Source organism: Vespula vulgaris, chromosome 18 (genome assembly GCF_905475345.1).
Source record: "Vespula vulgaris chromosome 18, iyVesVulg1.1, whole genome shotgun sequence".
NCBI classification, from domain to species: Eukaryota; Metazoa; Arthropoda; class Insecta; order Hymenoptera; family Vespidae; genus Vespula; species Vespula vulgaris.
Window position 1 is genome coordinate 79,151 of NC_066603.1, and position 12,617 is coordinate 91,767.

Genomic DNA, 12,617 nt, shown 5'->3' on the forward strand with positions numbered 1-12,617 from the left:
CTGAATATCTCCTAATAATAATATCGAAAAAATAATCGCCTGTTGGAATTTACCGTTACACCTGTTTCCTTTACCGTTGAGAGCAGAGAAAAGGGAGGAAAAGAAAAAAAGAGGAAAGACAAAACAGAGCCAAGAAAAGGTAAAAAGAAGTGCAAGTTTTCGATTCGTTTTCCAGGCACGACTCGACACGAGAGATATGATAACGAGACTCGAGACACGAAAGTGAGCGATTTTTCGTCCGCAAAGGGACTCTCAAGCGGTCGATTCGCTCGCGGTAGACCGCATCGTACCGTACCGTGTCGCGTCGCATAGCATCGTATCGCAACTGGCATCCCACGACGTTACTACCCTCGTTACGGAAGGGTAAACCTCGACGGCATCGACGATTCACCCCGGAGAACTACGATCTCTCCTCTGAACTGCGAACTGCGAACTATCCACCCACGCACCTTTCCCGTTTTCCTCCTTCTTTTATTCTCTCCGACATGTTGATCGCGTCGAACGTCTTCTACGATCTTGCGCGAATGCACGCCAGAATGCATCACTAGAATGTCTCTAGAATGATATCGCATTAAGAGCGATTATTATCGTCGTTAAGCGTCCAAAGCAAAAATTTCGATCCTGTTGTGTGAAAGGTTGAGTGAAAAGTATATCAGAGGACATACAACCTGTTACTTTTTAGAATCGATCTGGCCATTCCTAAAATTCTTCTTTATTATTTATTATCGATTCGCGTTTTCTAACGTCGGGCACGTAACGGGGCGCAATAATGACCTCGGGCCTTGTAATTATTGTATCGATCGTTACTCTTTCCGACTGGTTTCTTCGTAGACTCGCCTTTTACGTAGTCTCTCACTTTTCCATCTACGTTCTTTTAATTGTATATCCAATTTCCCGCGAAATCTTCTCGATGAAATTATCCGGCAAAAAACAGACTCTCGACTCTCGTTAAAGATCAGCGAAAGGATTCTTTGGAAATACGAATCGATCGGCCAGGAATCGACGTCATATGGCGCTATTCGCTTGTAATCGAATTTCGACTAATAACCCAACCTTTCGATCGTAGAAACTGTCAAGAAGGAATTTCATCGATGCAAAAGTTAAATAGATGATTCGTTTATACGTGAAAGAAAACTGGTTATTCGGAGAACTCGGTAAATGTAAGAAATGCGATGTAGTCGAGCTCTAGAGCATCGATACTCGCTCGCTCTTGATCGTTCGCGCAAACTCGTAAGTGAGTGCATACGTATACGATGAAGTTATCGTCATCGTAGGGTCAAAGTTCGAGCGATCTTTGAGCGATCTTTGAGCGATCCGCGTAGTTGGGGACTAGAGGAGGAAGAGGGAAGGAAAGAATAGATCAAGAGAGGGTCCATTCGTTCAAAATCGTTCGATCGTTCGAATCGTTCGGAATCCTTCGGAATCGTTCGGATCTTTGACGATTTAAAATCTAAGATATTGGATCATATTTTTGTTTTGCTTCTTTAAACAAGCTCGCTACGGTAAATATAAGATCACGTTGTTCCTCGAAGCAACTAGATCTCTCTCTCTCTCTCTCTCTCTCTTTAATCTCGAAGACAACTTCGATAACGTCGCGTGGTCTCTTCTGTTCTTCGTCATCGCCGTTGATTTCTTCGGAAGCTTGCTATCTAGTAGTGTGTCGTTGACCATCGTAGCGGCCGCTCTTTGCTGCCTCCGTTTGCGAGGTTTTCTTCTCTTTTCCTTTTCTTTTTCTCTATCTCTTCTCTATATTTCTCCCTCCCTCCCTCTCTCTCTCTCTCTCTCTCTCTCTCTCTCTCTCTCTCGTGCGTTTTTCCTCGTCGATATCTTGTTTCTCCAATTTCACGTTTGCTATCGAAACTCATGACTCTCTAGTGCCATTGCGACTCGGAGAATCTTGGTGATCGATCGAATTGTCGAAAGGAGCAGAAGAAAGTCGTCATGTGTTTATCGATGTTGCTGGTGAGATCCGGCAGGCTCGGACAATGCGGAAGGAGATTTGCCTCGTCGTCGACGGGACTGAGATTACCGGATCAAACCGTACGTTCAAACATGCTAATTCGTTTTCAAAGGTCTCTCTTTCTCTCTCGAAAAAATCGAAACGCGTACGACGCAATAACTTCTAGAATCGTTGATCCGAGTCGATTAGCCTAACGAAGGTTAACGTAGTTTTCGATGGACGCGTCCGACATGCGAATTCAGGAATTATCGGCTCATTGAAATTCGACGAACGGAAACATCCGTCGTAATCGTCGTCGTTAGTTTGCGATCTCAGCAGAGTCGATTAAACGGAGGTAGCGCGTACGCGTACGATACTTATGGAATCGTCGATGAATACGGTGTATACCGTAATCGTAATAGCTATCTCTTCGCGAAACATACGCCATATCATCGTTCTAGGTTTACCGTATCGAAATTTATTTCTCGTATTCTGTAACGACATTTATTTCTTCCCCGAGCCGTCGTGTCGATCGAAAACAACGAATAAGACCGTAGCCCTTGTAAGGTATCCAACCGTGTGTCAAATCGAGAAATGCGATGATAATATATCGTCGGATCTCGGTAATTAAATCGGATCGGCTGTACGGAAACGATAAATCTACGTAACGTGTAGTTAATTACGTATTCTATGCTACGAATGAGATCTCTCTCGCGCGTACGCCTTCTCTCTAGGAGACTTCGAGTGATTTTCGAGTGAAAGCCTTCGGCGCAATTTACCCTATTGTTCTTCGAATCGTCCTTTCCACGTTGCCCTCGCTCTTCTACCGCCATCGTTTCTATATATCATTTAACTTACGTACGTGCAAATAAGTATATGCGCCAACGTTCTTATTGCGCCTTTGTATCTTCGACTCGACCGAAGTATCCGGTACGTGATTTGTGATATCGAAGGAAAGTCGTTGCGATAATAAACACGATAGGGAAAGTTTTTGCGAAACAAACAAAAAAGATAATATCATAGGATCCGATCTCATTTCTCTCCTACTCCCGTTCTCGTCTTTGTTACGCGAAAAGCTAACGATTGGACGTAAAGTATTTTCGTAAAAATAGATCACGCATCTCGAACGTATTCGACGATAAGAACGACGCGCGAGATCGTTTTCTAAAGCGCGTCCTTGCAGCTAGACGATTACATTGAAATTGCGAAATTCCTCGAGATTTACGTCGTTCCGATCGACGATCGAAAATAAAAGTAATAATAAGATAACAAGACGCAACCTCGCGCGTGTTCCTAACGCGATTACGCCTCCGTACCAGCGATAAAGAAGAAAGAAAGAAAGAAAGAAAGAAAGAAAGAAAGAAAACGAATATTTAAAGAGATCACGTTGAAAACAGACGGGGAGGGAGCTGTTATCTAAATTACTCGTCCGTCGGTGCTCCCGTCGATCTTTATCTTTAACAATTCCGAGTTAACGTAAGATAACGTTGAAGAGTCAAACGTAAAAAAATTCCTACGCGCGTAGTGCGATATCGAGGATAAAAGTATGATTCTACTAGCAATAGAATAATCATCTTCTCGGCTGATAAATCGTACGAGATAAGATAAAGAGATAAGACTTCCAAGTTCGAGGGGTCGGGCACGAGTAACGTCCCCTAAAGCCTAAAACATCTCTAATCGGACGACGCGAACTTTCAAGAGGGAGCTTTTCAAGCTCCCTTCTGAAGAAAGAGAGACGCTTCGTCGGATATGTTCTTCCGACGGAAAACGATAAAGAAGATTTCGCTTGTGTTTCGTTTGACTTCATTTGACGCTTTTCAAAGGGCAATCGAGTGGAGCTGCGAAGGGAGCTGCAAACCTCCGAGAGACCGCGACGAGCGACGACCTTCAACGATCGCAGCCAGCTGAAGTATGCTCGTCGATTGGTCGTCAAACTCGGAAGCGCGGTGATCACGAGAGAGGACGAGCACGGTCTGGCCCTTGGTCGTTTGGCCTCCATCGTCGAGCAAGTGGCCGAGTGCCAGAACGAAGGTCGAGAATGCATCATGGTGACTAGCGGAGCCGTTGCCTTCGGCAAGCAGAAACTCACGCAAGAGTTGCTCATGTCTCTGTCGATGCGAGAGACACTTAGCCCGGCGGACCATACGCGCGAACACGCCGGTAAGTAGGTGGTCGTGTGTGCGCGCACGGAACAGCGTACCCTGGCATGCACAGGTACACCTAGATAATTACATAACAGGTAATCGAAGATCGACGAGAAACCGTTAGGAGCGCAAACGTAAAGGAAACGAATCGATTTAGGATTCGCATGAAAAATCAATCTTTCGTTGGTTTTACGAAGGGGGCAGCCTGAAGCGAAGAGGTAATTCTCTCGCCTCGAAACTTTTGCGCGAGCTCTTTCGTCGTGTCGATAAGGAGATAAAACGTCCGAAGAGATTAATTTATCGTTCGCGGACCGCGACTTGGCATTTCTCTCTATCTCCTTTCAACGGAGGAACCTACAAGTGGAACGGAATTACAGATCGGACCAAAAATCGCGAACATACAAACCGGCGAAGCGCGAACATCATTTTTCCCGTTATTAGCTAATTGAAAATTGAAACAGGTGGTATACGGCCACGGCGCTATTTCATACGAATTTCTATTTTCCGCCTCTTCCACGTATCCTTCCTTCGTAGAACGAACTGACTAAAGAGTATTGAAGAGAGAGAGAGAGAGAGAGAGAGAGAGAGAAACTCCCACGACGCTTCTCTACGCATTTACGCGTTACTCTTCCAAGCTTTCTCGTAATCCTACCGCGAATATTTCCGTTGCTGAACTCGTCCAAGGCGCGATAAAGAACGTAAATTTTTCAAAAGAATTACCAGCCACGATATTCGCTAGATGAAAAGTGCATCGGATCGATACCCTCGCAACCGACTCAAAATACTCTCCAAGAGCGCGTCGTAAGAAAATGTAAAAAAGCAAATGGCCGGAGCCGCTGACGCGCTGCTCGAGATATTGAGAGAGAGATACGGTATCTCGTAGGATAGAATCGTGGGGATAGATGGCTAAAATAAAAATTGCCGTTACAGTCGAGCCGCATAAATTTTGACCAACGAACAGAGAGGAACGTCGTTGATAAAACTTTATCGGCGATGGGTGCTCCCACGGGAGGGAAGGGACAAACGCGGGAAAATTATTTCCCACTGGGAGAGAGAATGCAAAGTACGCACGGCACGCGCGAACTACGCGAGCCAAAGAAAATTTGACGCGTCGCACTTTCGTGTCCGCAGGTACGTCCACGATAAAAGTTAAACTCGAATCAGATCTTTCTAGAGCGAACGATTTCTATATATATGTCGGATATGAAAAGATCGGTGCGCCGGATCAAAGGATAAAACGGATGCAAGGATCCTCGTTGATCCATCCTTCACCCTTCGTTCGAGATCGAAAGGAACGTTCGAGAGCAAGCGATCGCAAAGTCCTCATCGAATCGTACCGGTTATCGCCGAGTGAACGGTACGAATTTCTCTTCCTAGTTATAACCAGCCACGCGTCGTCAAACTTTCTTATCGTCGGCGGTTACGGTGTTATTCCTTTCCTAGAGATTAAATTAGCTGCCCGACAAACTCAGAGTCCGCGGAGAGTTATGTTCGCACCTGAGAACTACCGTTAATAGCGAAGAAATACCCTGTTATATCCGTTTCCAATTACCAATTTCAACTCGAGACAACTCCTTATCGCGATAATTCAACCGAGTTAAGAGTTAAATAAGTGAGACGAAGGATACGGTAAGAGTTAAATTTTCTTATATCGCGTGAAAGAGAAACGAAGACGCTTTCCTCTCCCTAAAAAAAGCTTCGAATCGTAAATCGATGTACCCTCGTCTCGATATTTTCCAAAGTAAATCTCGCAAAGTCGGTGCTTCGATAAGAATTTTCCACGAATTCCCTGATGGAATTAAGAGGAGGGATGAGATTAATCGAAGCATCAAAGCCAGGAAAAGGATTCTTTTCTCTCTTTCTTCGTTGAGGAAACAAACTTTTCGATCGAATCCAATGAGAGTTTAGCGAAGGAACTTTCCACTTTGTTTTTTTCCTACTCGCCCGCTCGGACTCTCTCCGTCCCTCGGGGAACGTAGGAACGTGCTTAATTGCTAACTCCGATCGTAAATAAAGATCGTAAGGAAGGCCTGGCTAGATTTTCCCTATTATACGCGAAGGGGAGAGGGAGAGGGAGGAGCTATCGGGCCGACAATGACGAACGATCGTTCTCGATCCTTCCTCTTGTTGGCGTTGCTGTTGTTGCGCCATTGGGGAAGAAAATACAACGTTTCGATCGATCGATATCTGTCCCGCGTACCGATCAAGCATTGCCGCTCAACGTTCTATTCCGATCTAGGAACGCTTTTGGAACCTAGAGCGGCAGCGGCCGTGGGTCAGTCCGGGCTCATGTCTCTCTACGACGCCATGTTTGCTCAATACGGCGTGAAGCTGGCTCAGGTGTTGGTGACGAAGCCAGACTTTTACAACGAGGAGACCAGAAAGAATCTGTTCAGCACGTTGAGCGAATTGATCAGTCTAAACATAGTGCCGATCATCAATACGAACGACGCGGTCTCGCCACCGCCTCACGTAGACGAGGAAGTCGCCGGCGGAGGCGGAAGAAGAGGAATATCCATCAAGGACAACGACTCTTTGGCGGCGATGTTGGCGGCAGAGGTTCAGGCCGATCTGCTCATTTTGATGAGCGACGTCGACGGTATTTACAATCTTCCCCCGTGGCAGGACGGCGCTAAGATGTTGCACACCTTCAGTTCGGACCTGAGAGGCACGATAAAGTTCGGACAAAAGTCTAAAGTCGGTACAGGTGGTATGGATTCGAAAGTAAATGCTGCCCTTTGGGCTCTGGACCGTGCGGTCTCGGTGGTTATCTGCAACGGCACCCAGGAGAAGGCGATCAAGAGCATCATGTCGGGTAGGAAGATCGGCACGTTCTTCACGGAGACGACAGGCGCCTCGACGCCCGTCGAGGTCGTCGCTGAAAATGGTAAGCATCTCGAGATTATTCTTTAATAGCGTACCCGAATTCGCACGATATCCGAATTGATCCGTATCGCTACACGTGTCGAATCCGCTCGCACAGCGCGCGTTGCCAGTAGAACGTTGCAAGCCCTTCGACCGGCCGAACGCGCTAGCTGCATCAACGTTCTGGCGGACTTACTGGAGTCTCGGCAGAAAGAAATCCTAGAGGCGAACGCTAAGGATCTCGAGGCCGCGAGCAAGACCGGTCTTGCGAAAGCGTTGCTCTCGCGACTATCCCTTACGTCGGCCAAACTGAAGTCTTTGAGCGCGGGTCTACGACAAATAGCGGAGGACTCTTTGGAGAACGTTGGTCGTGTTTTGAGGAGAACCAAGTTGGCAGAAGGATTGGAACTCAAACAGATAACCGTGCCGATCGGCGTCCTTCTCGTTATATTCGAATCGAGGCCCGACAGTTTGCCGCAGGTAGCGGCCCTGGCAATATCCAGCGCGAACGGACTCCTCCTGAAGGGTGGAAAGGAAGCTACCAACAGTAACAAGTACCTGATGGAACTGGTGAAGGAAGCGCTCGGCACGGTGGGCGCCTCCAACGCGATATCTCTCGTATCGACGAGAGAGGACGTAAGCGACCTGTTGTCGATGGAAAAACACATCGATCTGATCATACCACGCGGTAGCTCCGATCTCGTACGTACCATCCAAGAACAGTCGAAGCATATACCGGTGCTCGGTCACGCCGAGGGTATCTGTCACGTTTACGTCGATAAACAGGCCGATCTAGGTAAGGCGCTCAAAATCGTGAGAGACTCCAAGTGCGATTATCCGGCAGCTTGCAACGCCATGGAAACTTTGCTGATCCACGAGAGCCACATGAACGGATCCTTCTTTACGGACGTGTGTAACATGTTGCAAAAGGAGGGCGTGAGTAATAATTCCGTCGAGTACGTAGGCCGCTTTGATCATACTTTCGCTAATGAGGAATCCATCTGAACGTCCAGGTGAAGATCTACTCGGGGCCAAAGTTGAGACAGTTATTGACGTTCGGGCCGCCTGCCGCGAAGAGTATGAGAACCGAGTACGGTTCTCTCGAGTGTACGATCGAGGTAGTCTCCGACGTCGAAGACGCTATAACTCACATCTACAAGTACGGGAGCGCGCATACGGACGTGATCGTTACGGAGGACAACGAGAAAGCGGTGCACTTTCAAAGGGAGGTCGACAGCGCTTGCGTTTTCCACAACGCGAGCACCAGATTCTCCGATGGTTATAGATTTGGCCTTGGTGCGGAGGTAAGACGAAATTCGCGAGCTGATCTCGAAGGAAAGAAATTTTACTCCGACGATATCTTTCTTTTCAAGGTCGGCATTTCCACGGCTCGAATTCACGCACGCGGCCCGGTAGGAGTAGACGGTCTCTTGACAACGAAGTGGATTTTGCACGGAGACGGACACGCCGCGGCAGACTTCGCCGAAGGCGGTAACAAGAGTTGGTTGCATCAACCCTTGCCTTTGAACGAGTGTCAATGAATCGAGGACGACGAAGTACGAGGCTCGAGCGGAAACGTCGTCGACTTTTTTCGAACGATCCTTCGCAACGCGATCGATAGAAAAGATCACTTTCTATCGTCCGTTCGATTTTCGTACTTCGTTCCTCGGCGGCTGCGAAGCAAGAGAAAAAGCTGAAAGAAGAATTCATATCAGGGAAAGGCTGAGATAAGGATTTCTCGAGACCGATCTCACGAGTCGACCGCAAGTTACGATGCGACGAGGAAAACTATAATCTCCTTCTTTCTCTCCCCCCGCCCCCCTCTCTCTCTCTCTCTCTCTCTTGTATATAATGTAAATAAAATTATAGCTAATTAAGCTAATTATTACAAATAAAATGAGCGATCGCGTAGAGTCCGAACCGTGGTCGTTGGCTAAACTTGACTCCACGGTTCGGGCGGTTATTCCCCGTTGCAATGAAAAAGTTTGATCGCAAAAAAGTTCGTTAATAACGCAACGGTATCGAGGATTACAAATTTTCAGCGACTTTCGAGGAACTCTACCGCTGGCTCGAGCAGAGAGAAAGTTGCTCCCACCAACTTCTTTTCTATTCTTATTCGTTTTACACTTTTCTTCGGGATTATTACGTCGACGACCTCCGACGCTAACTCTGCTCGCTCTTATTAGTATTCTTTTCCGAAACTTTTGAAAATTACCGTTGTTAGCCGCGAGATATGTGGATGCGCGTGAACGATTAGGTCGATCGACGTAGAACGGACGTCGTATGTCGCGTTAAAAAAAAAAAAAAAAAAAAAAAAAGAAAGAAAGAAAGAAAACGTTTGACGAGAACCATTCGTTACTCGTTAAAAGCATCGACTGATAATGCAATTGCGATATTACGTAAATAGATGATTCGCCTTGAATATCTCGAACGGCTTTAACGCGCATAAGCAAATATTTGCATAAATTGCCTTTTATCGGGGATCGACGTTAAGTTAGATACGACGGCCGTTCGAAGAGGCACCGTAACGACGGTGCAAGGTCCAATAGGTTCCTCCTCCTCCTCCTAGATAACGCAACAAGGCAGAATACATTTTCTACGTCGAACGATATACGAGATCGGAAGCGTTTTATCAAAGTCTTATCCGATGCGAGCAGAACGTTGCGTCCGGCGTCGACTGGTCAAGATTTAAGAGTTTCCTTTAAAGAGGGACACGCGACGCGATACACGCGACGAATTAACAAAAGCTGTTACGCGCGTAAAGACGTTTTTATTACTTACATATATCGACACAATACAAATAATGATTTCTTTTGCTTTCCTTCTTTTGGTTGCTTTTTTATTGTTCGTTTCCCTCGTCCAGTAAGCGTACTCTCTATCTCAGATATCTCAGATATTCTCGGGTGCCCATAACTTAAATGTTCTGTCGTACGAGCTAGTCGCTATGAATTTGTGATCGGGAGATACGTCGACGCACATCACCTTACCGTCGTGCCCTGGCAAGGTCTTTAACGGTTGCCAGGTCTTGTTCGACCAAATCTTGGCCGTGTTATCGTACGAGGATGTAACCAAATACTGTCCTTCTCCTCTCTGATATTTCACGTCGGATAACAAATTAGTATGAGCAGGTATCGTGTATATGCAAGATCTTTTCCGCAGATCCCAGATCTTGCAAGTGTTATCCTCGCTCGCCGTTGCTATGTGATAACCATTCGGTGAAAAATCGATCCCAAAGATAGATTTTAAATGACCTTCCATGAACATAATGCATCTACCCGTTCGTAAATCCCAAACTCTACCGAAAGAATCATGACCCCCGGTAGCATTTACGCTGCCGTCCCACTGAAAGCTGTATCGGAATAAGATTCGTTACTGTACGCTCCGTTATACTGCAAATAACGTACTCGCGAATACGAGTGCGATCGAGTTGGATCGATTAGATCGCTTGAAAGAGAAATGGAAGGAAAGAGAAAGGAGAAGGAAAGAGAAAAAGATTCGTTACCTCATGCAGTGTACGGCTCTGGCATGACCCTCCTGATGCAAAACCTCTGCCTGTTGTTCCAAGTCCCATAAACGCCAGGAGGCATCGTAACAACAAGTCCCGAGAAATCTCCCGGACGGATGGAAGGCTATCCTCGAAACTCTATGAGGTTCGTGCCCTTCGACTTCTGCCAAGGGTTCTTCGCCTTTACCGCCAGACCATAATTTAACCGTACCTGTAGAACGACGACTCGTGAAACGCTCGTAGATAGCAAACCCTCCATTCGAGTCGAACGTACCGTCCGAAGCGCAAGACGCCAATACGCACGTCTGTCCTGCGCCATCCCCTAGGACGTCCTCGGAAAGCGAAACATTTGGATGAAAAACGATGCAGCTAACGTTGCAGGTGTGTCCCTGAAGCGTTCGTAAGAGAGTACAGTCCGGTACGGACCATAATTTGCATAAGCCAGACCACGAGGCTGTGGCAAGAATTTTTGAATTTGGACTAAACTGACAGAACGATATCGGTCTCGTGTCACCGATTTGCGAACAATATATAGATAAAGCTTGTAGCTTCTTCAAAAGTTCTTGTCTACGCGCCGTACGCGTAGCACCTGGCAATTCGAAATCCTGTCTCGCTTTTTCTAACCTAATTTTTGCCCTGGCTAAGGAAAACGCTGCGAGAGAATAAAGAATAATCGATCAGCTTGCATACCAGGGTATGTTCTCTTGGATAGAGAAAGAAAGAAAGAAGGAAGGAAGGAAGGAAGGAAGGAAGGAAGGAAGGAACGATTAAACGAACGAACGAAAGAAAGGAAAGAAAAAAAAGTGGAAAAGTATAGATTACTTGCTATCCAATAACGAGCTATTTGAAGAGATTCCGGTCCTTCGTGATACCAGGTAGACTCCGTGTCTCTTTCGACCGCGTGAGCGGGCTTTTCCTCCTCCTCGTGTTTCTTCTTTATCGCGTCTTCCCCAAGACTGGCCAGTAACTCTCTTAATCTGGTTCGTCTGTCGGCCGGACCTTCGCCGAACAAACATATAGGCTCGCCCAACTGTCTCAAATTCTTTTTTACCTCTGAATCGTCCGTGGACACGTTGATCTGTCTGGCTTTCTTTCTACGCTCGAACTCTTCCAACAAGGCTTGCCTGTCTTTAGACATTTCATCTTCCAATTCCATGTATTCGTTGGAAATGTGTATGTTACCGACCAAGGAGGATACGTTGAGCGCGTCATTGGAATTAGCAGCTTCCTTTTCTTCCTCCGAACAGTCCGCCGCTGCGGCAAGACGCGTACGTTCTGCTTCCTCGAGAGATCCATAATGTACGATCTTTTGTTTCTTCACGTACACCAAATCTTCGTCGTCCGACATCGCAGAGAGCTATCGAGAATGGAACGAGACGACCGATTATAATCGCTTATAATCGCTTTCGAAGAATTTCATAGAAGGAGTTCGATTCCAAAGGCGCGACGATAGCTCGTCGGAAGAGAGAAATGTGCCAAAGCCGAGCATAACCTCCAAAAGAGGGAACTCGACAAGTATCTTACCTCGATCTTCTATATTACGCTTCTGACTTTAATTTACGCTGGCAATTGATCCTCTTGCATCTGCGAAGATATCCTCGAGACGAGGCGTGCTTTCGTCCTTGCGATAGTTATCGCGAAAGATACCTATATCCGTGTCATTGCGAACGTAAACAAACGTGCAAGCCGTCGACTGAATAGACCGCGCGCGCGCGCACAGTGTAGCGCAACGAAACGACGACTGGCCAATGAGAGAGCGATAGTGACGATTTCTATGAACGTCTCGTACGCCATTTCTCGTCGTCTCGAAAGGCGAAAGAGCTCGTTTGTTCGGCTCCGTGGTCTCCTCCAATAATCGCCATACTGGCAACGAAAGGACCGAGATTCGCGGAATCCATCGACGATCGAACGTTCTCATGATCGAAAATGGTAACGATTTCGTTGAAAACGCTGACGTATTTACGCGTATTACATAGAACGTGTACGGTCGTACCGTACACGAGACGAGATAGAAGGGAAACGTCCGTCCGATTGGCTGGGTCTCGCGGCAAGTAGGAAGTCGTTGCTCCTGTCGAACGAAGATAATTCGTTAAACGTTAAAGAAGGAGAACGACTTGGACGCGAGCGAGCGGAGCGATCGAGTCGAGTCTAGGTTGTTTACGTT

The 12,617-nt window shown here is 46.8% G+C and overlaps 2 protein-coding genes across 3 annotated transcripts; one reads left to right on the forward strand and one right to left on the reverse strand.

Moving 5' to 3' along the window:
- The first annotated feature begins 1,589 nt into the window (after window positions 1-1,589).
- LOC127070299 (delta-1-pyrroline-5-carboxylate synthase) lies at window positions 1,590-8,845 on the forward strand. Its single transcript, XM_051008051.1, has 6 exons — window positions 1,590-2,040; window positions 3,763-4,099; window positions 6,323-6,970; window positions 7,067-7,884; window positions 7,962-8,252; window positions 8,322-8,845. Exons 1-6 carry the CDS (start codon window positions 1,942-1,944, stop codon window positions 8,487-8,489), a joined length of 2,361 nt encoding a protein of 786 aa, XP_050864008.1. The 5' UTR covers window positions 1,590-1,941; the 3' UTR covers window positions 8,490-8,845.
- Window positions 8,846-9,698: 853 nt separating this feature from the next.
- Window positions 9,699-12,586, reverse strand: LOC127070306 (U4/U6 small nuclear ribonucleoprotein Prp4). Of its 2 annotated transcripts, XM_051008061.1 has the most exons (5): window positions 11,978-12,578; window positions 11,276-11,810; window positions 10,728-11,105; window positions 10,451-10,664; window positions 9,699-10,297 (listed from the first exon to the last, which is right to left on the reverse strand). In XM_051008061.1, the coding sequence occupies exons 2-5, from the start codon at window positions 11,799-11,801 to the stop codon at window positions 9,838-9,840; spliced, it is 1,578 nt and encodes a 525-aa protein (XP_050864018.1). In that variant the 5' UTR covers window positions 11,802-11,810; window positions 11,978-12,578; the 3' UTR covers window positions 9,699-9,837. The 2 variants fall into 2 exon arrangements, with proteins under 2 accessions (XP_050864018.1, XP_050864017.1); XM_051008060.1 differs by having other exon boundaries at window positions 10,451-11,105; window positions 11,978-12,586.
- Between the last annotated feature and the right edge of the window lie 31 nt (window positions 12,587-12,617).

What these genes read in the sequence shown, in the direction of transcription:
- LOC127070299 (XM_051008051.1), top strand. Translation starts at nt 1,942, where the DNA reads ATGTGTTTATCGATGTTGCTGGTGAGATCCGGCAGGCTCGGACAATGC. An exon ending in TGAGATTACCGGATCAAACC is followed by an intron (nt 2,041 to 3,762) that starts GTACGTTCAAAC and finishes CGCTTTTCAAAG; the next exon opens with GGCAATCGAGTGGAGCTGCG. An exon ending in ACATGTTGCAAAAGGAGGGC is followed by an intron (nt 7,885 to 7,961) that starts GTGAGTAATAAT and finishes CTGAACGTCCAG; the next exon opens with GTGAAGATCTACTCGGGGCC.
- LOC127070306 (XM_051008060.1), bottom strand. Translation starts at nt 11,801, where the DNA reads ATGTCGGACGACGAAGATTTGGTGTACGTGAAGAAACAAAAGATCGTA. An exon ending in AGCTCGTTATTGGATAGCAA is followed by an intron (nt 11,106 to 11,275) that starts GTAATCTATACT and finishes ATTCTCTCGCAG; the next exon opens with CGTTTTCCTTAGCCAGGGCA. An exon ending in AGAGCCGTACACTGCATGAG is followed by an intron (nt 10,298 to 10,450) that starts GTAACGAATCTT and finishes ATTCCGATACAG; the next exon opens with CTTTCAGTGGGACGGCAGCG.